This window comes from Terrapene carolina, unplaced genomic scaffold (genome assembly GCF_002925995.2).
Source record: "Terrapene carolina triunguis isolate 2854851 unplaced genomic scaffold, T_m_triunguis-2.0 Scaffold58, whole genome shotgun sequence".
NCBI classification, from domain to species: Eukaryota; Metazoa; Chordata; order Testudines; family Emydidae; genus Terrapene; species Terrapene triunguis.
The window spans coordinates 83,383,456-83,408,184 of record NW_020664409.1 but is presented as its reverse complement, the minus strand read 5'-3'; the positions used below and the strand labels follow the sequence as shown (position 1 = coordinate 83,408,184).

The window sequence follows — 24,729 nt, the reverse complement described above, 5'->3', positions numbered from 1 at the left end:
AACAATGGGCCAGACAACACTGAACTTGTAGTTTATTAGCAGGCATATAGGTTCTTTTATTGTTTTAATCTGTTTTTGCTGTAATGCTTTTACTTTAAGAATAAACGTGCTTGCTCAGGAAGAGCTGTGTGATACCTTATAACTGTGGGCAATTACGCCATTTATAGCCTCCGAGGAGAAGGAAAAGCAAGGCCTGCTTAGCCAGTCTGACTGGTTGGGGCTTTCACAACATAGGCAGGGAACAATGCCACCTGAAATAACCCCCATCAGGAGAGAGAGAGAGTCTCTCCCCAAGAGGGATGATGGCTGAAGAGCCCGGAGACTAGACTGGGGGCCCTTGCTGGACCATAAGGGAGAAAAAACAGGTGCAATTGCCCTGAACTGTGGTTCTTCTCCAGTGTATCTCTTCAGCCAGCACCAGCCTCACATAAGTCTGTAATGTAAGTTGGAGCTGGCCTACATCTCCACTGCAGTCCACCTTTGAGCTGAACACGTGGTGTAAGCATCTTCAAGTGGCTCAGTTCACTTCCCTGCTGCTATGTCTAAAAGTAGTGTAAGACCTTCCTATATCTTCAGTGGGGAGCTTCCGTGTTCCCATGCTAGATCGGGGTCGGCAACCTCTGGCACGTGGGCCGGGCCAGTTTGTTTCTCTGCTGCATCCGCAGGTTCAGCCGATCATGGCTCCCACTGGCCGCGGTTCGCCGCTCCAGGCCAATGGGGGTGGTGGGAAGTGGCGCGGGCCAAGGGATGTGCTGGCTACGGTTTCCCGCCGCCCCCATTGGCCTGGAGCGGCGAACCGCGGCCAGTGGGAGCCGCGATCGGCCGAACCTGCGGACACGGCATGTAAACAAACTGGCCCGGCCCGCCGGGATGCTTACCCTGGCGAGCCGCGTGCCAGAGGTTGCCGACCCCTGTGCTAGATGATTGCAAGGGCACCCCGAAGAGACTTGCAGAAAGGTTCTGTAGAGTAGGCATGAAGCTCAATTTGAGCTTTCAATTAAAGAAAAGGGAGGCATGAAATGGAGGAGTTGAGTGTCCTGAGCCATATTTTCCACTTAAGGTGAGAGTTTTGCCAGGTCTGAGAGTGTTAAAAAAGCTACATTTAAGAGGGTTTAACTTTATCTTTACAACAGGCTCTGAAGATGTCTGCCTGAAGATGTAGTACGCTGAACTTGCTCTTTCTGAAAACCAGAGTTGGAGCAGCCACACATAAAAATGTGCCCATGGCACCAGGTTCAGACATGGTGTCACAGAGATCAATACCTGGAGAAATGCCTATGCTGTGGCTGCAGTTGACTGGGCCACAGAGGTGACTTTAGCCATATCTAAATTAAGATACTATATACTATACCTCAGATAGGAAAAGGGAGACCTTGGCTTGGTTATACCATAGTTGGATGATTCCAGAAAAACATGGCACCCAGCTCACTGACAGGCGTGATACCTCTTGTCATTTGAGCCACATTTCCTGCACCACTCATCCAGCAAGCTATGGACAAGAAGTCCATCCTTCAAAAGAGCTGTGATAAAAACTGCCACCAACTTGGCCATGAGATAGTGTAGGCTTGTAGGATGGTAATTAAGGACAGAACATGGCCCACTGTTTTCAGAAATTGTGGCAAAGAAACCTGATAGTCCAGTACTATTCTCTCTGCCCTCACAGTTCATGTATTTTTTTGAATATAGTAGGATAAATTCTGACCCTAGATACAGCCCTGAAATCACACTGAGTTTGTTAAATACCTGTCTAAGTCATTAAAAGTAGCAAATGAATTAGGTATATTTTAAACCTATTTTAACAATTAGTCATAGCTTAATGAGACCCTAAACTGATGTTAAAAATTAGGCTACAAAATTATCCATTAAACTTCAAAAATAACACTGAGAAGGAATAGAACACTGCAAAGTCCCCCAGTTTACATGCTGCTGTGTTGTTTTGCCAAACACCAAGTTTCTTTGTGTACCTTTTCTATTTTACGTATTGTGAAGTGTGCCTTGATAGTTGATTTTTCTATAGAACAGAACTTCACTAATTCATGTACTTTATGATCTATACAGAAAAACCGGCATGCTCTCCACCACTTAGCAAAGACGTAAAAGTGGAGGTAATCACTAGTTACAATGTTCCTAAAAATGTATGCTAGAGATCATTGACTAGTACAGTACCTCAAGAAGTATTATCAGAAATTACAGAGCGGGTTCTAATGATCAAAATAAATGAACAAAGTAAAGATGATGTTTTATCCTTGCTTTCTTGTTATGTTTGTTCACATACTCAAAATTCATGTACTTTTGCAAAATAATAAATGTTTAAGGCTCAAGAAAAATTTGAAATTCTAGTTCAATACTTGGTTAACTCCTATAATTTTTGTTTCCTTCATGCCTAAAGTCTCACTTACTCACATAAGCTTTTTAGTAATAAGGGATCTGGCTGCAATTTTATTGCCAAATGTGTTTGGGAAAGGCATCGTAAATGAGAAATAATGCTTTAAAGTTTATTCATCTGGGACAAATCCAAGCACCATATTTACATTTTGGTCTGAAATTAACTCAATAAACTTTTTAATATGAAACAAAGTGAGGTGTGTGTTTAGTGAAAGTAAAGTATCTATGCTTCTTGACAAAATTCTTAACTTTTTAAATAGTTTTCATCTTTTGGAAAGGCACCATGTACTTCACCTAATTACTGGCAATAAAACTAAGTAAAGGATTTAAGACCTATGAATGTTACAGCTGGAGGAAACTATAATTAAGGCTGGCAAGACTCGTTTCCTTTAGGAAATAGGGACTTTAGATGGCTTTTAAAAGGGAACAGTAATTATTTTTCTTCCCATTTAGCTTATATGTATTGATAAATACATGTTCCTTAGTTTTGTACCTTGGAGTAAAGTAAATTGCAAATAACGGCTCAATAAGATTTCTAAAACATACTATTTTAGATCAAAAGTACTTTTCTAATGGTAATTATAATTTCTTCTGACTCTGAGACTCAATGGTCTTACATCCTTTAATTACATTTTACTGCTGGTGATCATGAGAGGTAAGTAGTGCATTCAAGTTGATAGATATGGTTAAAAAGCAAACTAGTTCTAAGGAATGACACTTGTATAGATGGTATTGTACTTCAAAGCAGCAATATTTGTTTTTAAGTGTGAAGGCTGGGATTTTCAAAAGCACTCACTGTTGGCCTAACTCTGCTCCCATTGAAGTTGATGTGGTTCCATGCCCATTGGAAGTCACTGTTGTGCGGGAGGGGGTGCGCTACTGGATATAATCTTGCTGCGGGTAGTTGGAGCCAGTCAACAGTCTCTGTATGCAGAAGCCAGCCAGGAACTCTGAATGGATGAGTAAATGAGAAGGTTCTCCCCCGGCAGGCACTTAATGTATGGAAAAGTTATAATTGTTCTATGCTAGGAGTGGGCAAACTACAGCCCACGGAATGCATCCGGCCCGCCAGCTGTTTTAATCTGGCCCTCGAACTCCTGCTGGGGAGCGGGGTCTGGGGCCATTCAGCGCGACTCCCAGAAACAGCAGCATGTCCCCCATCCGGCTCCTATGCGTAGGGGCAGCCAAGGGGCTCTGATCCACATGCTGTCCCTGCCCCAAGTGCCGCCCCCGCAGCTCCCATTGGCCAGGAACTGCAGCCAATGGGAGCTGCAGGGGCAGTGCCTGCGGATGGGACAGCGCGCAGCAGAGCCGCCTGGCCACGCCTCTGTGTAGGAGCCGGGGGTGGGGGAGAGGTATGCCACTGCTTCCGGGAGCTCAGCCCTGATCCCCCCCCCCTTCCACCCTCCGAACCCCTCGGTCCCAGCTCGGAGCACTCTCCTGCATCCCAAACCACTTATTCCCAGAGCCTGCACCCACAGGTGGAGCCCTAACTCTCCCCCCCGGTGCCCCTGCCCCAGCCCTGATCCCCTTCCTGCTCTCCGAACCCTTCGGTCCCAGTCCAGATCACCCTCCTACACCCCAAACCCCTCATCCCCAGCCCTAGCCCAGAGCCCGCACCCTCAGCCGGAGCCCTCACTCTCCCCATACACCCCCCTTTCTGCCCCAGCCCAGAGCCCCCTTCCGCACCCTGAACTCCTCATTTCTGCCCCCCCCCACACCCCAACCCCAATTTCATGAGCATTCATGGCCCGCCATACAATTTCCATACCCAGATGTGGCCCTTGGGTCAAAAAGTTTGCCCACCCCTATTCTATGCCATAGGGTTTTTGAACTATCATATAGATTCTAATAAGGGTTATCTATCCCTGCTCTATACAATCCTTTAAAAAAAAACTATAGAAAGGATATCTGTATCTACTCAATTATTCAGGGGTTCAGAGTAACTTTTAGATAAAAAGCTGTTGGTAGGATATTTTCCATAAGGGTTGAAAAATGGAAGTGACTGGTACTGGCAAAACTGGTGTTCCCTGAACCAGGCTCCTTTTCTCAGCTGCCAGGACTTTCAACCTTCTGTTTTAGATACTTTATCATTCTCTTAATAAATCTGCAGTCTGAATAGATAGTAATTATGGATAATAAATAGATAGTAAGTATGATACGCAGGAGGGTAGGGATAGGATACAGAGGGACCTAGACAAATTAGAGGATTGGGCCAAAAGAAACCTGATGAGGTTCAACAAGGACAAGTGCAGAGTCCTGCACTTAGGACGGAAGAATCCCATTCACGGTTACAGACTACGGACCGAATGGCTAGGAAGCAGTTCTGCAGAAAAGGACCTAGGGGTTACAGTGGACGAGAAGCTGGATATGAGTCAACAGTGTGCCCTTGTTGCCAAGAAGGCTAATGGCATTTTGGGCTGTATAAGTAGGGGCATTGCCAGCAGATCGAGGGACGTGATCATTCCCCTCTATTCGACATTGGTGAGGCCTCATCTGGAGTACTGTGTTCAGTTTTGGGCCCCACACTACAAAAAGGATGTGGAAAAATTGGAAAGAGTCCAGCAGAGGGCAACAAAAATGATTAGGGGTCTGGAGCACATGACATGAGGAGAGGCTGAGGGCACTGGGATTGTTTAGTCTGCAGAAGAGAAGAATGAGGGGGGATTTGATAGCTGCTTTCAACTACCTGAAAGGGGGTTCCAAAGAGGATGGATCTAGACTGTTCTCGGTGGTAGCAGATGACAGAACAAGGAGTAATGGTCTCAAGTTGCAGTGGGGGAGGTTTAGGTTGGATATTAGGAAAAACTTTTTCACTAGGAGGGTGGTGAAGCACTGGAATGGGTTACCTAGGGAGGTGGTGGAATCTCCTTCCTTAGAGGTTTCTAAGGTCAGGCTTGACAAAGCCCTGGCTGGGAGGATTTAGTTGGGAATTGGTCCTGCTTTGAGCAGGGGCTTGGACTAGATGACCTCCTGAGGTCCCTTCCAACCCTGATATTCTGTGATTCTATGATTCTATGTGCAGATTCACCAGCAGTTAAAGTATGGTGAAAGTGAATTGTAACTTTTTCATGCACTTTCTTGCCTGTTTTCTCTGATAAGTTTTCAATAAAGTGTCTTTAAAAAAAACAAACCAATAGGTTTTACGTTGCCTGAGATGAAGCAATGGTTAAGCATTGTGCAACCTTTTTTCTGTAGGTATGTGGCAGTCTGACATGTTTTCCCCTTCTTTTTGGAGGCAGCTTTTCAAGAAGGACCGTAGCAGAAAACAAAGGTGCTGCTGCTTGTTAGTTTGCAGATTTGTGAATTTTGGCACTTGAGTTATTTTTCACATTCAAATTATCAGTGTTTTCCCCAAAGAGCACACAACTGTTTTGTAAAATGACTTTCCAGGTCACAAGTTACATTTTCAACCAGATTTATATTGATGTGGCACCTGCTATGCCTCTACAGTTAGCAGTCTGTCAGCATTTCCATCGGGAGTGGGCTGTCAAAAATATGCTCCCAGCCAACACCTGGCATGCAAGTCTGCATCCAAGAACAATTAAATCAACAACAACAACAAAACCCAAAGCACACTTGGCAGCCTTGAAATTAGAAGAACACGGACAAAATTGGGAAATTTGCTACTTTAAATATTGTGCTGTGCTCCTGAAAGTCAGGACATTGACAAATGTAATGTGTAAGGTGGATATTTTGGTTTGGGTTTTTATTGGTCATAGAATCTGCACGGTACCAAGTTCTAGAGCTACAGATGGATGTTTTTGGTTAATGTGGACAGTTTTATCTTTACTTCTTGGTTTTTTATTTATCTTTGACTATCAATTCAGCACTTCTGTGCTTTTATACATATCTTTATCCCTGTCTAAGCCTCTTGTTCAATAAGTCTTATTCTCCTAATTCATCATAACTTTTGGTAGCTCCAACACACTCTTCTAGTTTGATACCTTCCTGACTTGCCGACTGGGCTCAGTACATAGCCCTAGTGCACCAGGAAGGCTTTGTATCAGGTGGGTCTGGGGTTAATGACTGTTGGGAGTCGGAGGTGATAGAAATCAGATGGTTATGGGAATTGTAGAGGCTGAAGACTGAGTTTAATGACTGCAGGAGGATGCTAAGTGGTGGGAAGGAGGGGTATAGAGCGGGTATGGGGGAGGTGCCCTCATCTCATGTTAGCTCCTCCCATTAATGCCCTCTCTGAGACATCTTGTGTCTTCCTGCCAGTATCCCGGGCTGATGAATCTTCTCTGCACTGTCAGACTGCTGCTCCTGTCTGGAGAATTACAGAAGGGTTGCTGGTGGGAGAAAGCTGTTTGAGCAGTAGGACTGGTGGATCTGCTCGCAATAGATCTTTCAGCACCCAGTCTCCTTGTCTCCTTGCCCCCTTATCAAAAATAAGTCTGTGTGTATGTATGTTCATATACATATATAGCTGGATTGTATTCTAGCTCACAGATCAACAGAACTGTTAGCTAGTTTCCCACTACCAATCCAAATTCTGCCCTCCTTGTGACCCCTGCATCACTCCTGCAGGCAATGGGTTTTGAGGAAAATTGTTTATAAAGCACACTAGAAATTTTTCTTCAGAGCCCCACCTCCTCAGTGCATACACTTTCAACAGTCTATACAGTGAGCCTTATTCGTTCCCAATCAAAGACCCATTTACATTTCTGAAAGCTTTAGGCTCAAATCCACTCCTCTCTGCAGGTGGAGGGACCTCATGAGCACATCCTTTTGTACAATCTTTAATGTATTTAGCCTCACAAAATGCCTGTGAAGTAGGGCAGTGCTATTATCCTCATTGTACAGTTGGGGACCTGAGGCACAGAAAGATTAGATGATTTGTCCAAGGTCACAGAGGAATTCTGTGGCAGAGCAGATGCTTGAACCCACATCTCCCAAGTCCTTAACCACTGGGCCATCCACTCTCTCATGTGTAGCTTTTATTTTAAAAATGGTTTATTTTTATTGTAAACTGAATTTGTATGGGGATTTAAAAAAAAAACTTTTTACCTGCTGGTTGTGAATTTTTCCACAAAATGTTTTTTCATCAGCTGAAAGGCTGTGTGAGAATGTCACGGTTTTGACAAACGTCCTTTGGAAACCTGCCTGACTTCCTGCCAGCTCACCTGGGGACCCCAGGGCTGCCAGTAGGGGCAGAGATTGGGGTGGGTGGGTATGGGGGGACATTGCCTCCCCAAACGAGAGGTGATTCATGAGGGGCACAGGGTGTCATGTACCCCCCCAGATTTCTGCCTTCCATTTAGCACACAGTTTTACACAAACTGTGCAGCGTAGTCCCCTAGGGGGATGCACCCCACAGTTTGAAAACTGTCACCTCTTGCCAGGAGATGGTAGATTAGAAGCTGGTGGGAGCCACCTGGCCCACTCGGGCACCTGGCTCTCTGTGCTGAGGGAACCAGGGCGATGGCTGGCTGCCCAGCAACCCTCCCTGCCATGTTCCCCCAGCCAGGCCGCCTTTGCACAGTTGTGAGCTCCCCAGGCAGGGGGGGGCGGCACAGCTCCAAGCTGCATTCCAATCCGCTCTTTCCTCTCTCCTGAAGGAGCCTGCAGAGCCTGGCTGCTATGAAATGCTCCCCGAGGTGCTCGTTCACCACTGCCCTGGCACTCCTGGTGCTCCTGAGAAGCCAGGTCAGCAGCGAGCGAGTGCCTTGGGGGGGCATCTCATATAATTAAAATAAGGTTTCTGTGCAGAGCCTTGTGTGTACATTAATCAACTCTTGCAGCAGACACATACAACTCTCTGCGCTTTGGATTGCAGCAGGTAAAAAGTTCCCATTCTCTGCACCTTTCAGTTTACTTTAATAATGATTAAAAAAACCCACCGACACTACACACGCATCTTGTTAGCATCTCATGATAGATCACTAACAGTTTGGTATTTATGAACCACTGACAAGTGTGCTCAGTGCTGTACAATTGCAGAATAAGGCACAATCTCTGCTAACAGGAGCTTACAAACTAGAGTTAAGTCTTTGTATATTTCCTTTATATGCCAGTAACTGTTCATATCTATTATACAATAAAAATATGATAGCACACAATAGTTAAGAATGTGCTCATCATTTTAGTGATACCTAATATTTCTGTAGAAAATGCTGACTTGTGTGTGTGTGTGTGTGTGTGTGTGTGTGTGTGTGTGTGTGTGTGTGTGTGTGTGTGTGAGAGAGAGAGAGAGAGAGAGATGTAATTTCAGATTCCAGGTGTGGGATCTATAAATTGTAAAATAGATCTTCCTCAATCTTTCATTTCCCTGCACATATGTCAATAAGTGCAGCTAATTGGAGGGAGGATGAAGTCCTTTCTTTCAGTTTATTTTTCTGTTCCTTGCTCTTTTCTATCCTTTTAGACATTGCTTCGTAAGAGAATTAAATGAGAGAGTGAAGTATCATACATCTCTTTGTATGTCATACGTTGTTTCTTCATCTCAGTGTCCTGGATCTTCACCTTTTCAGTTTTAATGTTTCAGATAATGTTTTTATCTTCAGCAGTTTGGGTGGATCTGGGTTTGGAGCTGTGTTTTTGTTGGAATGCTGTTACTTTGGATCCCTGCAGTTTTCAGGGCTTGGAAAAGTTAAAACTTACAATAAAAGACAAAGTAAACACACTATCAAAGGGGAGAAAATAAATCTCTGTTTATTCACCTGCATGTTGGAGGTGCATCTACGCACAGCAGCAAGCGGAAATACTCTAGATATTAAATTGGTCAAAAATAAATTTGTTTAAATGCCTGAGACTTTGTTCTGATGGGATTTATGCCCCAGATTGTTGCTGCAAACCAATTTACATTGCGGCATGCAGAATATACGTGGGGGGGAGAGAGATAAGCATAGATAACGACAGCCAGAATAGAGCTGTTAGTGCATGTGCCTGTGTGCGTGTAATTAAGAAATATGCTGTGACAGCCAGTGCATTTCTCGGTGATTATAGCATGTCTATGATGTGGAAAGGCATGAGGCTGATGTCCAAGTGATTGTAACCACCCAAGAAGTGCAATAATCCCCTAAAAAGTACACAGCCTGCAGAGTCCTATGGACAGGCTCCCTCCCCATCTTTAGGATTTTTGGGTCAATGAGATGAGTTGTTGGAGGGTAGGGGGTTGTTGGTTCACCTCCAAGCAGTAAGCATCACTTTTTATTTAAGGCCTGAGTCTGGGGTGTGGTATATCTCTCTGGAAGGAGACCTGCTGTCTCTGCTGTACTAGAAGTGGAGCCTGGCCACTTGCATCAGGGTCCATGTATACTTGACAAATCTAAATATAATGTCAAGAGACAAGTCTCTAAATGAACTGGGGAATTTGGGAACTACCATGTCATCAGCTTTCCCTCTCCCTCTGCTCCACATTACTCTGCCTCTTTTTTTTCTGCCCCCACTTTTCCCCCGGCTGCTCTCAAGGGCTGGTGTTTTCTGGTTAGGTTCCCTCTTTATCCCCTTTCTTTTGGCTGCCAGTTGGTAGCAGAGCAGGCTCCTCCCCTTGTGGACAAGGGCCATGTTGATTTCCCAGCAGAGGAACTAATGTGGCTGCATGAACTGTCAGTGGATGGGAGGAAGCTCAAAGTCGCTCTATTACTTTCCTTGCCACACAATGGTCCAGGAGACTGATGACAATAGGCTTTGTGGGATATAGTATAGCTGTATGTGGGGGGGAGTGTGACTAACCTGGGAACACGGAACCTCTCTATGGCTAGCTTCCAACCTTAACAATTAGTGAAGGCAGCCTTCACAAAGACTAGGGCAAGAAACTTTATCAGTGTTGCCAATACTTGTGATTTTTTTCATATTTTTCCTTAAAACCCCAGCTCCTGGAGTCATGTGATTTAGTGAGAATCTGTTTTTCTTTTTTTTTTTTTAAAGGTATGTTTTTAACTCAGATAAGTGTCTAGAAAAGCTTGGAAATAAAACCTAAATCCCCAAAGCCAGAAGGCAAATAAAAAGAACCAGTGGCATTTAATTGGGATGTGGGAGAATCTGAGAAGGTTCAAGTCCCTGGTCTGTATCACGCTAAATGCCCTAACCACTGGGCTATTGGCTACTCTCTGGTTTTGATCAGAAATTCCATTCTGGACCCAAGAAACGTTTCCTCGAAACAAATACATTTCTGCAAAAACGTATCTATTTAAAAGATAATATCTCATGATTTTTTTGAGGACTGACACATAATTTTTTAATTCTTGGGGCAGTCAATACTGTATGAATCTTTTGGGGCATTAAAGGAGACCATTATATACAAATTAATGATTATGAAATCTTCCTTTTCACTGCAATCTATACAGCATCGTTTAGGAAGATAAGAGAAGATATGACATGAGCATAGGAAGAGTATGACTCTATCCTCCTATTTAAAGGATTTTTCTTTTTCGGTCTGGCAAGTATTCTACCTTTCCCCTTTATATTGCCTCTTAATTCCCCTTTTTACATGCCCCTCCTGTGTACAACATATGAGTGGAGTGCTGTGGTTCTGTTTGGTGCTTTTTGGAAGTACATGGGGGAGGGCAGTGAGACAGTGAGGGAGGAATGTGGTGTGCAGATGTGGGAAGGTGAGAGTAAAGCTTATCGGCTACTGGTTCCAGGGCTGTATGGGGTTTTTTCATCTATTGGTGATGTCCGCCATTGAACAATTTCTATTAATCCTTCTCATAGGATAAAAGTACCTAAGCACATTATGGCTGGGTGTGGGTATTTTTCATTTAAAAAAATATGGCAATTTAATGTAACTCTCATGCTCCTGGCAAGTTGCCATCGTAGTCTGCTGTGCTGAAAAACTTTTGACACCCCAAAAATCTTTTCCTTCTTTTGCATAATGCTTCTCTTTGTTTTTAGTAAGCCAGGTTTGAACTGGCAAATTTCAGTTAAGTCCTGTGGCCAATTTAATATTTAAAACAGATTTTTCAAGACATTCTCTTTTCAGAAGCCTCTAAAGCCATCCTTCCTCTGCTAACCTGCTGTGTTGAATCAGTACCTGGGAAATAATTTGACAGAGGGTGGTGGTTTTTGTGCAGCTGGAGAGAGGCAGAGTAATGAAAGCTGGCATGGAGGTAGGAATGGTGCAATAAAGGCTTTTCAGAATCACTTCTCTTAAGATGTGTAAGGAGTGGAGATTGAGAACAAGAGGGAGTAGATATCCACTTGGTCATATGATGCCTTCTTTTGGCATTCAGGCAGGAACGGAGTTGCTAGATTTATTGCATCATCATTTTTATTGTAGAAAAAAGAACATAAATCTGTTAAAGACACAGCAGTTGGTAGTGACCTAGAATTGTTACTCTCAAAGTTGTTTGCTGGCCCATGTGGAGATAAATTGGTTTCAGCCCCTTTAAGTAGTAATTAGCAAGGCCAAAAAAAGAATTTGAAGAACGGCGACCCAAAGACTCAAAAAGAAACAGCAAAAATGTTTTTAAGTACATCAGAAGCAGGAAGCCTGCTAAATAACAAGTGGGGCCAATGGACGATCAAGATGGCAAAGGAGAACTCAAGCAGGATAAGGCCATTGCAGAGAAACTAAATGAATTCTTTGCATTGGTCTGTGAGAGATGATTCCCCAACTTGAGCCATTTTTTTTAGGGGGACAAATCTGAGAAACTGTCCCAGATTGAGATGTCATTAGAGGAGGTTTTGGAACAAATTGATAAATTAAACAGTAATAAGTCACCAGGGCCAGATGGTATTCACCCAAGAGTTATGAAGGAACTCAAATGTGAAATTGCAGAACTACTGACTGTGGTATGTAACCTATCACTTAAATCACTTCTGTACCAGGTGACTAATGTGATGCTAATTTTTAAAAAAATACTCCAGAGGCAATCCTGGCAATTACAGGCTGGTAAGCCTAACTTCAGTACCAGGCAAATTGGTTGAAACTAAAGAACAGAATCATCAGACACATAGATGAACATGATTTGTTTGGGAAGAGTTAACATGTTTTTTGTAAAGGGAAACCATGCCTCTCCAATCTACTAGAATTCCTTGGGGGGGTCAACAAACATATGGACAAGGGGGATCCAGCGGATCTAGTGTACTTATATTTTCAGAAAGCCTTTGACAAGGTCCCTCACCAAAGGCTCTTAAGCAAAGTAAGCTGTCATGGGATAAGAGGGAAGGGCCTCTCATGGATCAGTAACTGGCTAAAAGACAGGAAACAAAGGGTAGGAATAAATTGTCAGTTCTCAGAATGAAGAGAGGTAAATAGTGGTGTCTTCCAGGGGTCTTTACTGGACCAGTCCTATTCAACGTATTCATAAATGATCTGGAAAAAGGTGTAAATAGTGAGGTGGCAAAATTTGTAGATGATACAAAACTACTCAGGATAGTTAAATCCAAAGCAGACTGCAAAGAGTTACAAAGGACCTCACAAAACTGGGTGACTGGGCAATAAAATGGGAGATGAAATTCAAAGTTGATAAATGCAAAGTAATGCACATAGGAAAACATAATCCCAACTATACATATGAAATGATGGGGTCTAAAGTAGCTGTTACCACTCAAGAAAGAGATCTGGGAGTCATGGTGAATAGTTCTCTGAAAATATTCACTCAATGTGCAGTGGTAGTCAAAGTGAAAAAATGTTGGGAATCATTAGGAAAGGGATAGACAGTATGACAGATAATATATTACCTCTATATAAATGTATACTATGCCAACATCTTGAATACTGTGTGCAGATTTGGTCACCCCATCTCAAAAAAGATATATTTGAATTGGAAAAGGTACAGAAAAGGGCAACAAAAATGATTAGGGGTATGGAATGGCTGCCATATGAGGAGAGATTAATAAAACTGGGACTTTTCAGCTTGGAAAAGACATGACTAAGGGGGGGGGATATAATAGAGGTCTGTAAAATCATGACTTATGTGGAGAAAGTAAATAAGGAAGTGTTATTTATTCCTTCTCATAACAGAAAAACTAGGGGTCACCAAATGAAATAAATAGGCAGCAGGTGTAAAACAAACAAAAGCAAGTACAGCTTCATTCAATGCACAGTCAACCTGTGGAACTCTTTGCCAGAGGATGTTTTGAAGGCCAAGACTGTAACAGGATTCAAAAAAGAACTAGATAAGTTCATGGAGGATAGGTCCATCAATGCCTGTTAATCAGGGTGGGCAGAGATGGTGTTCCTAGACTGTTTGCCAGAAGCTGGGAATGGGTGACGGGGATGGATCACTTGATGATTACCTGTATTGTTCATTTCCTCTGAAGCACCTGGCATTGGCCACTGTCAGAAGAGAGGCTACTGGGTTAGATGGACTTTTGGTCTGACCCAGTATGGCCGTTATTATGTTCTTACATATTCATGACTCAAAAGCTCCATCACAACTGGCCACGAATGAAACTATTGTTGAGATTTTCATCAGAGAGACCAAGAAGTGACTTCACAGAAACTGCGCTACCTTTGTACCCCAAGAGTTGGCCTCTTCAAGCAAGACAGACTATGTGGTGAAGCTTGCACTGCCATTGTCTGTACTGTACCTGTTGTCTAGATGGAGGACTTCAGTGCCCTCAATATGGACGTTTTCATGAGTCATATAAATGCACGTCAGAACACTGGCATCTGTGTCCTTTTAAAAATATTGCATTGGCATTATAGCTAGATTTCTAGAGGAAATGGCACTTGCAGAAGTCCTGCAGGATAAACTCTGTGTGTCTCTGTTTCAGGATACCGGTCTTCTGCTGTGCACTGCTGCTCTCATGGGCTTGCATGCTCAGGTTGAAGCTATATTGTGGTCCATGGATTTTACTTGTGCTACTGTGACTAATTTGATTTCTCTTGGGCTCTAGTTGCATGTAAAATCATGCATTTCATTAATCTGGTGTGTAAGTTTATCAAATAGAATCACACACTACTGTAAAAAAAAAAAGGAGATTGCATTTCTAATAAGTATAAGTTAGACAGACACTTCATTTTCCACTGCAGATGTGTTAAGATCTGCACACGCTATTGTAAGTTTTTTCCTTCCCAAACTACTTGTATTGATGCAGTAGATAAACAACATTTTTGTGTGTGTTTTCCAGCAAAACCATTTCCAAAACTATTAAAATTTATTGTTTTATTTTGCAGCTAGCTATGGACCAAATCCAATTTGCAAAGGTTGTTTGTCTTGCTCAAAGGATAATGGGTGCATCAGATGCCAGCATAAATTGTTTTTCTTTCTTCGACGAGAAGGAATGAGGCAATATGGAGAATGCTTGCATTCCTGCCCATCAGGGTACTATGGACTCCGAGCACCAGATATGAACAGATGTTCAAGTAAGTTTCTGTTCTATCTTTATGACTGTTTTATTGATAGACCATAGTTCATTCATGGGTGACTCAATTTTTAAGATGATGTATTGCAAAATATAACAATGATATTTTCACAGATGTCTCAGGATTATCATAAACATTCTTTCCTAAAGGAATCCTCAGTTAACTCATACCAAGATGTACACCATTCAGCACAATCAGTGCACTGTTGCCCAGTGAATTATTACCTTTTTGTTCCCTTAGTTGGGGGATGCACAGAGAGAGAATGAGGTAATGTGGATCTAAACATTTCTCATTTTAATGAGCAACTTCTTAATACATTTCAAAGGACTAAGAATTAATTTAGTAATGCCTCATGTACTTTCTAGCCTAGGATATGTACATGTAGACTGGTGGGCAGAACAGATATAATAGAATCATAAGAATATAAGAACATAAGAACGGTCATACTGGGTCAGACCAAAGGTCCATCCAGCCCAGTATCCTGTCTACCGACAGTGGTCAATGCCAGGTGCCCCAGAGGGAGTGAACCTAACCGGTAATGATCAAGTGATCTCTCTCCTGCCATCCATCTCCACCCTCTGACAAACAGAGCTTAGGGACACCATTCCTTACTCATCCTGGCTAATAGGATGAGTAGGGAATAGGACCAATCATATGACTGGAAGGGACCTTGAGAGGTCATGTCATCCAGAGCTCTGAGCTGAGGCAAGACCAAGTGTACCTAGATCATCCCTGACTGGTGTTTGTCTAACTTGTTCTTAAACCTCCAACGATGGACTCCTCAACCTCCCTTGGAGTCCTGTCATAGGCCTAACTCTTATAGTTAGTTTTTCCTAATATCTAATGTAAATCTCTCTTGCTACAGATTAAGCTGATTACTTTTTATCCTACCTTCAGTGGACATAAAGAACAATTGATCCCCATCCTTTTTATAACAGCCCTTAAAATATTTGAAGACTGTTGTCAGGTCCTCCCACAGTCTTCCTTTCTTAAGACTTAACGTGCCCAATTTTTTTTACATCTTTCCTCACAAGTCAGGTTTTCTAAACTTTTCCTCATTTTTTCCCTCTCCTCTGGACTCTCTCCAATTTGTTCATATCTTTCTTAAAGTGTGGCACATAGAACTAGTCACAGTACTCCAGCAGAGGCATTATCAGTGCCAAGCAGAGAAGGACAATTACCTCCCATGTCTTACATACAACACTGCTATTAATACATCCTAGAATGATATTAGGCTTTTTGCAACTGTATCATGTTGTTGACTCATATTTAATTTGTGATCCACTATAAACCCCAGATCCTTTTCAGCATTACTACTGCCTACCCAGTTATCCCTCATTGTGTATTTGTGCATTTAATTTTTTCTTCCTAAGTGTAGTACTTTGCACTTGTCTTTACTGACTTTTTCCACCTTGTTGATTTCAGACCAATTCTCTCGTTTGCCAAGGTCATTTTGAATTTTAATCCTGTCCCCCAAATTGCGAGCAACCCCTCCCAGCTTGGTTTCATCAGCAGATTTTATAAGCATACTCTCTACTCTATTATCCAAGTCCATGAATGAAAATATTGTAGTGGGCCCAGGACTGACCTGAGCAGTGCCCTACTAGATATGTTCCCCCAGATTGATAGCAAACCACTGATAACTACTTTGAGTATAATCTTTGTATATTCACCTTATAGTAATTTCATCTCATTCACATTTCCCAAGTTGCATATGAGACTGTCATGTGGGACTATGTCAAAAGCTGTACTAAAATCAAGATATCACATCTACAGTCTGCCCCCTATCCACTAGGTCAGTAACCCTGTCAAGGAAGAAAATTAGGTTGGTTTGGTATGATTTGTTCTTGACAAATCCATGTTAGCTATTACTTAAACCCTATTATCCTCTAGGTGCTTACAAATTTTTTGCTTAATAATTTGCTCCACTATCTTTTCAGATATCAAAGTTAGGATAACTGGTCTATATTTCCCTGGATCCTCTCCCCCACCCCTTTTTGAAGATAGACATGTCCTTTTTCTCCTCCCTGCTATTTGTTCCCACACAAAATTCAGGTGACCGAACCCTCACTCCAGACTTGTCACAACATGTTAGTGTTGCTACTTTAATAAAACAGATGTACCATTTTTTTTAAAAAAAGGCTTTAACATTTAGTTACTGTTTTGTTTGAGATTTTGCAGCCCACTGATATGCAACACGATTCAGATTTGCGTGTTTGGGCTTGGAAACACTAGTGTATTTTAAATACATGGGCACAAGTAATTCCACCGCTATCTGCTAGTTGTGGGTATTCATGTAGATTCTCTATATGCTTATGCCAGGCTGTTTTACAGTTTGGCCATCAAGTCTGTCAATGTGTACATTGCTCCCACTACTGCCTTGTGTTTTTGATTCTGTCAGATTTCAGTCTAACCAGAATTAGGTCACCAAACCACTAAGAAAAACCTTTTGTGCTTCTTGAAATGGGGTTGTCACCAAGTACGTGGCACTCGTCCCTTATTGCTGAACTAATGCAGCGGTATGGTGTCGAGGTCCACCATGCTCGTAGAAGGTGGTGCTATCTTTAAGGTGAGACATAAACTCAAGGTCCACATGAGGTCATTCTGTGGCACTTTTCACAAGAATAGAAGCATTAACTGCTTTGGCCAGATTCCAACTCATGTAATGACATTCTGCCTGTTTTTCTAAATTCCCTGTTCAGTTTCAGTTGGATATGTTATTTTTCACTTTCTGCTCCCAACTGTTATGTAATGTTGCTGAGCGCTGCCTAATATTTACCATGTGGCTACATGGAGGATTAAATGATCCCAGTGTATATCTTATATATCCCTTTTGTAAAGTGTATTGGGATCTGGCCTTCATTTGCATAGTTTAATTGTGAACTCAGCAATTTGTCCACTTTAAACCTTTTTTTATTTAAACTGGGCTGTAAAAATGTGTCCATGTTGTTCAAAAACTATTTCCATTGTGGTTATGGGAAATATGTCCTAACATAACTGTGAGGCATGTAAGTTTGTTTCCCAGCAGTAATGTAATTGCAAGGACTTTCTTGAGTTAGGTAAGGGTTAATATGTCTGTCATTCAATACTTTCTTCAAGGAAAAAAAATGTTTGTGGGTAGAGTTTGGCTTGAGAAATTAGTTTAACTTCCTTCCACTACATGATGTACGCAAGGTAATTTTTAGCTGTGGCAATGTTCTTAATCCTAAATTATGGGGCAGATTCTTCAAAAGCACAAATGTAAATTAAGTGCCTGACTTCCATTGATATATATTGAGAGTTGGGCACCTGCAGTGGTGTTGGAACAATTTGTATAGTGGGGGTGCTGAGAGCCATGGAACAAAACTGTAAACCCTGTATATGATGGAGACCACTTCAAGCCAGCGGGTACTGCCGCACCTCCAGCATCCCTAGTTCCAGCACCCCAGGGCACCCAACTGCCCTTTTGTACCTTTGAAAAATCTTCCCCTTGAGATTAATGATGCAGCTGTATTTGAAGACCAATTCTGGTTCCTCTCAAGTGATTTCTATGCAAAGATTATGTTAAAGAAAATCACCAACTGATTTATATTTATGCCCCAGCTTTGTCTTTGTTTGGTGATCCTGTGTGGCATACATAGAGACATAGCTAGCAATTGTATTCTTTAGAGGTATTCAAAGTAGGGTAAGAAAAAAAAAAGTATAAAATTCTTCTTATTTCATGTAGGATGTACTTTCTGAGTCTATCGCCTCTTGGTTTTATTGCTCAGATAGTATTTTCTCAGTTAAAAATATCAAAAATGCTGGCAAGGTTAAAATCCCTTGTGGGAGTTTCAGGGGTTGATTTATATTAATTAAAATTATTTCTGTCCTATTAATGTCTTTATCGGCACAAAAGCAGTTTAATATTTTATTATTGGAACATTTGCCCATTTATGCTAGAGGAGCAATAGAGCATATTTTTATAGAAAATGTTGACATGGTTTTAAAAGCATTAGTAATGCCAAACATAACACTGTAAATTCCACAGCCAAATGTAACAGCTCCAAAATTATGGAAATTGTGAATTTCAAGACTAATTTTCTTTGCTAGATGCAACTGATTTATGCATTTTGAACTTGGAAGACTATTTTAAAAAGTTTTTCTGGTCACGGTGAGTCGTGTAATTCAAGGATGGTTTGTGTACAGGAATGGACACAGAGTTTCTGGTGGGGGGAAGACAACTAATCTCACTTCAAAGTGACATGAATTCTTTCTTGAATATTTGAGGTATGAATGAACAATATATTGAGGACATAAAGCTGAATGGTTCTGTGTAATCTTTGCTGTAGAAAAGAAAATACCCAAGAGAGGAATGATGTTTTGTTTTTCTCCCTAACCTCTGAATAGAAGAATCTCAGAAGGAAATAAGCTCCCAGGAAAGTCTACTATTTGTACTGGGGAATAAAATGAAACCCATCAGCTCAGTGTATTGGTTCTACATTAGGCTGGCTAAGACAAGCCCCTCTTGAATCTTTTAGTTTAACCTGTGCCTAAATTGACCTTTGCCATTCCCTTTTTGGAATTTACAAGAGTGTAGTGACTCACCATTCTCTTCACCTTTGACTAGGTACTCAGACTATTACATAACTCCTCTTTCCATCTCATAAGTCAGGTTCCTTCTCACCAACTGCCAAATAGCAGCATCTCCAAAGTCATCATGGTCAGAGTGTAGGGCTACTGCATCTGTATTTCCTGTAGGTTCCCAGTTCCTTAACGGTCACCTCTCTTGGTCAGAAACCTGCATCTCTCTCCCTCCTGATGGGTTTTTCCCATGGTGAACAGATCCTGGCCTACATTGTAATATCCCCAGCAAGCCAGACTGCCTGAACAGGTCACCATCTGCACTTCACTTTCTCTTTGAAGGCTATGAACAGCTGTAATTGCCAGCAGTTATAAGTTACCACACAGCTTTTTATAAGCAAGCACATTTAATCTTAAGGTGAAAGCATTACCAAGAAAACATTTTATATATAGATATATAGTTTCTATACACACGATAAAAGCTTACCAGAGGTCACCCATCAGTCTTATGGGCCTCAGTAGGCCAAAGGCCTTTCAGCCCCTACCAGGAAGCACTGGGTTCCCCCCTTGAACAGAAGGTCCTGTCCATTTGCCGGATCAGGAAGAAGGCTCTGAATCAGTTTAAAGTCAGGTTGTTTATCCAAAGGTCTTTTCTTTGTTTGTTGGTCTCTGGAGAATCCAGTTTGAACTGGTATGTGCACACCTCTCCAGGTAATGGTATTTCTCTGGAGCGGTTATAATCTGAGTGAATTTGTCTAATCACCAACCTCTCTCCCCCCCATTCTTAGTTCCTGGAGGACCTGTGGTCACTCTCCCTGTCATAGGGTCTATGGTCTACTCACCCTATGTGGCTGCATCTGGAGATTAGCTCTGCCCTGTCTGACACTCCCCTCCTTCACTCACACACCCCCTTGCTCTCTAGGCATAGCAGTACTTCCTCTTCATGGCCTGGCCTTCCAGCAAAGTCACTATACAGTTTTCCTCTTCTGGGATAACAAAGTCTCCCCTGACCAGCTGGCTGGGTGCCATTCCAGGCAGTCTTCCAAGTCAAGACTGTACCATTTTATCAGTGACTGGTAGGGGAAGCCAGACCCACCTTCTGCTCTGGGTTCCAGCCCAGGGACCCTACAATCTGCAGCCAAGATCTGCACTGTCTCAATCCCTTCTGCCATTTACCTGGGCTTCTTCCTACTTTTCCTTCTGTGAGCTTTCTTCTCCACTTTCCCCCCGGGGTAAACCCTCCATCAGGATCAGAATCACAGGGCTTCTTCTCCCCTGCCCCGTGGGTTTCCTCCTCTCCTCATTAGGCCCAGAGAGTGACTGCAAATTTCAACCCTGCAGCCCCCTTCTGTTCTCACCTTCAGGCTTTATACAAGCCCTGCCTACTCCTACCCAGATGGGCTCCATCTTCAATTAGTGCTTGTCAGTCAAGTCTACCTCTTCCCCCAGATGCAGCCACTAGGTTAATTACCCCTTCTGAAACAACAAGGAGTCTGGTGGCACCTTAAAGACTAACAGATTTATTTGGGCATAAGCTTTCGTGGGTAAAAACCTCACTTCTTCAGATGCATACTTCTTCAGATGCAAGAAGTGAGGTTTTTACCCACGAAAGCTTATACCCAAATAAATCTGTTAGTCTTTAAGGTGCCACCAGACTCCTTGTTGTTTTTGTAGGTACAGACTAACAGGGCTACCCCCTGATACTTTACCCCTTCTGAGACACTTTAACCCATTCAGGGGTGGTGTGTTGTGAACACCCCATCATACCTCCCCATTGAATTACGTACAATCCCCAGCCCACAATGATACATACATTTAATATAGTAAGATCTCCCAAAGATATTGCAGGAAATGTCCATATCTGTCACAATCATCACCAGTCGCATCTGCCTTAAATAAAAATAATGTTTAGCACAGAGTAGACATTAACGAGCAATCACAAAATAAACAAGTGTTTAATAAATATATCTAGTTAATTTACTATATTAAGAAATGCCTCCCAGTATGAGCTTGTGTTACAAAATATCAAAACTTTACTTCAAATAGAACAGCTAAGTTTCTTGGCTAATGCTCATATAGAATAGCTTATGGAATGCTATACTAAATTCTCCTGAAATCTACATAGCAACTACAACTCCTAGCAAGACATCAGCAGATACAGTGACCAGTTGGAGGAAGCAGTCAACTTGAAATTAAATCAGTGTTTTTTAGGTTTGTAAAAAGTAGTTTTAGATACTTTTGTTATTGTTTTCTTTAATTCAAAAAAATGGCTTTAATTTAAAAACTGAAAAGAGGCGAGTCTAGTATGTGGTCTAAAAAGTATTTGGGATTTTGAAAATAAAATTTAACTGCCAGGAATCTGAGGTTTAGATAAAATCTACTTTGCAGGCGCCTTATTTTTTCCCCAACAAAAGCATGATAAGCATTTGGACATGTCCTTCTTATTTTGTAACTTATTGGCCTAACTCTGTATCATTTCAGTAGGGCTGCCATAGATCTGTCTGGAAGCTAAAAATCCTGGCAATGATTTAAATTAAGATTCCTGAATCTGTAGTCAATTTAGATTTAAGAAGACCATTGTATATTTGTAAAATACTAATTTATGTCTGAAAAGATACTTATTGTGGCTTGGCAAGTATTTAAAAGATGCCTATTAATAACGAATCCATGTTTTAACATAATAGAGCTATATTACTAAATGTTAAAGAATTCTCACAATGGCAAAATTCTCATTCTTCTAAAGCTGTTCCCAGTGAAGCAGTAGGTCCATTTCAATCCCCAGAAACTGATGTATCCACTGGGTTTGCAGATTCTTCAACAAGAGACTGCTGTACAGCCCATAGGGTGTTTAGATTTGTATCTTGAAGAATGAGCTGCAGGTGCCTAAGCCATTTTTATTTAAGAGTTTAAATAGACCCCCAGCTTTTAAAATTTTTAGCCTGAGATTTAAGTTAAGCTGGGCAGCTTCAGCCTCTGACCTCCTTTCTGTTCACCAAACTTTCCGGTTCTCATTTTGCTCCTTGCTCTTTGCAGTTTATTTTTCGTTCATTTCCCTCTCCCTCCAAAACCAGCCAAAGCTCACAGCACTCTCCCCTTTCTTGTCCTCTCTCCCTTCCCAAAACTACACTACTTAATCCTCCTCCATCCCCCTCATCAGCTTCTCCTTCATTCCCCAATTTCTTGTCGGTCTTGGCTAGTCTATATTAAAAGCGCAACATCGGCACAACTGCACCAATGCCGCTGCGCTGCTGTAGCGTGTCTGGTGAAGACGCTCTATGCTGATGGGAGAGAGCTGTCCCATTGGCATAATTACTCCACCTCCGCAAGAGGCGGAAGCTATGTAGGCAGGAGAACGTCTCCTGCTGACATAGTGCTGGTGAGGACAGTGCTTAGGTCGCTGTAACTTGTGTCGCTCAGGATGGGGGTCCTTTTTCACACCCAAGTGACATAAATTATATTGACATAAGCTGTAGTGTAGACCTGCCCTTTGTCTCTCACTTGCTATTCTTGCCTCTCTCCCTCCTTCTGCCAAACATACAGTAGCTTTCTCCCCATTCTCTTTCCCCTACGCCTTCTGTCAAACACTCCTCAATGTTGTCCCTTCCACACATGCAACTCCCCTCACACATACTCTTTCACCTCCCTGTCTTCCTTCCCTCCCCTACCCCCAAATACTCCCTACTTTTGTTTGTCTCCCACATGTAGCTGTGGGCTAATACCATGTTAGCTATGAATAGCTTTTAATAACATTGGTGGTGATTGGCCAGCAGCTGTTTTTTTGCCTTCTCATCACACATTTCTTTAAAGTAACCTTGTTATGGAGGGAGTGTAGGGTTGACTATTCAATGACACTATGTCCATTTAAAAAGGAAACAAAACGACAACAGCCCTCCCCTAGCAGCTAGATCTTTCATGAAAAATGGTAGAGGCTGCATGACTGTTTACAAGTAGCATTTTTTACAATTGAAATAGCAATTTCTGATCTTAAAATTCATCATGCTGTGCTCATTAGAACAGAAACCTACATTTGCAGGCCTTTCTCTCTCTAAACCTAAATGCAAATATAGATTAAAGCATTTGAAATTTAGGGCTCTCGAGTACTCTGTATTATGTAGAGCACTTTGGATTCCGCTGTGAGTTCTAAACATATTCCAGCATGACCTTAGCTTATTCCATGTTTTTTTGTAAGCACAATACAGCTAATTTTGCATTACCAAACTAGCTGTAAACTGACCATGGAATGATTGTTCTTGAGTCTGGTGACCCTTCCCCCATTCACTGTGGGTATGTCTACAGAGCACACTAAGCCCAGGCTCTGGCTCAGGTTTAACCCAAAAACATCTTCTGTCCACACAGATATTAGTCTGAGTCAGGCCAGGAACCCCTCTGGACATTAGTCTGCAGATCTTGGTAGGGGGGTGGGTCAGAGCCTGAGTTCCACTGTAACACAAGTCAAAGCCCAGGCATTTTGCAGCATGCACACAGCTAGGGTTCCAAACTTTCTGACTGCAGAAAACCGAACACCCTTGCCCCGCCCCCTGTCTGCCCCTGCCCCAAGGCCCCACCCCTGCCTTGCCCCTTCTCCGAAGCCCCACCCCTAATCATTCCATCACTCACTCTCCCTCACCCTCACTCACTTTCACTGGCTGGGGCAGGGGGTTGGGATGTGGGAGGGGGTGAGGGCTCTGGTGTGGGGCCGGGGATGATGGGTTTGGGGTACAGGAGGGGGCTCTGGCTTGGGGGGGTTCGAAGCATGGGAGGGGGTGCAGGGTGCAGACTCCGGGAGGGAGTTTGGGGGTGTGTGTGGGGCCCTACGCTGGGGCAGGGGGTTGGGGTGCAGGAGGGGGTGCAGGCTCCAGCTAGGGGTGCGGGCTCAGGGGGGTCAGGGATGAGGGGTTTGTGGTATGGGAGGGGGCTCAGAGTTGTGGCAGAGGGTTGGGGTGTGGGGGGGGGGATGAAGCCTCCTGCTGGGGGTGTGATCTGGGGTGGGGCTGGGGATGAGGGTTTTGGGGTGAAGGAGGGGGATCTGGACTGGGGCCGGGGGTGTGGGGTGCCGGCTCTGGGAGGGAGTCTGTGTGCGGGAGGGAGCTCAGGTCTGGAGCAGGGGGTTGTGGTGCGGGAGGAGGTGAGGGGTGCAGGCTCCGGGTGGCACTTAGCTCAGGCGGCTCCCAGAAGCAGCTGGCATGTCCCGCTGGCTCCTAGGCAGAGGCGTGGCCACCCCTGCCTGCAGGCACCACCCCCATAGCTCCCATTGGCTGTGGTTCCTGGCCCGTGGGAGCTGCGGTGCCATCACTTGGGGCAGATGCAGCGCGCGGTGCCTCTGTGCACACCCCTGTGCCTAGTAGCCGGACACCCCGGCCACTTCCGGGAGCTGCGCGGAGCCAGGGCAGGCAGGAAACCTGCCTTAGCTCTGCTGTGCCACCGAACAGACTTTTAGCCGCCCGGTCAGTAGTGCTGACTGGAGCCGCCAGGGTCCATTTTCGACCAGGTATTCCAGTCAAAAACCAGACACCTGGGAACTTTAGCTACAGCTCAAGTAC

The 24,729-nt window shown here is 43.1% G+C and overlaps 1 protein-coding gene across 2 annotated transcripts in view; it reads left to right on the top strand.

The window, feature by feature from the left end:
* RSPO2 (R-spondin 2) overlaps positions 1-24,729 on the top strand; it is a 164,653-nt gene that overhangs the window by 48,986 nt on the left and 90,938 nt on the right. For both annotated transcript variants that reach the window (XM_029913429.1, XM_024194490.2), the window contains exon 3: positions 14,459-14,647. In XM_029913429.1, the coding sequence (XP_029769289.1) occupies positions 14,459-14,647 (189 nt within the window). The remainder of the gene's footprint in view (positions 1-14,458; positions 14,648-24,729) is intronic.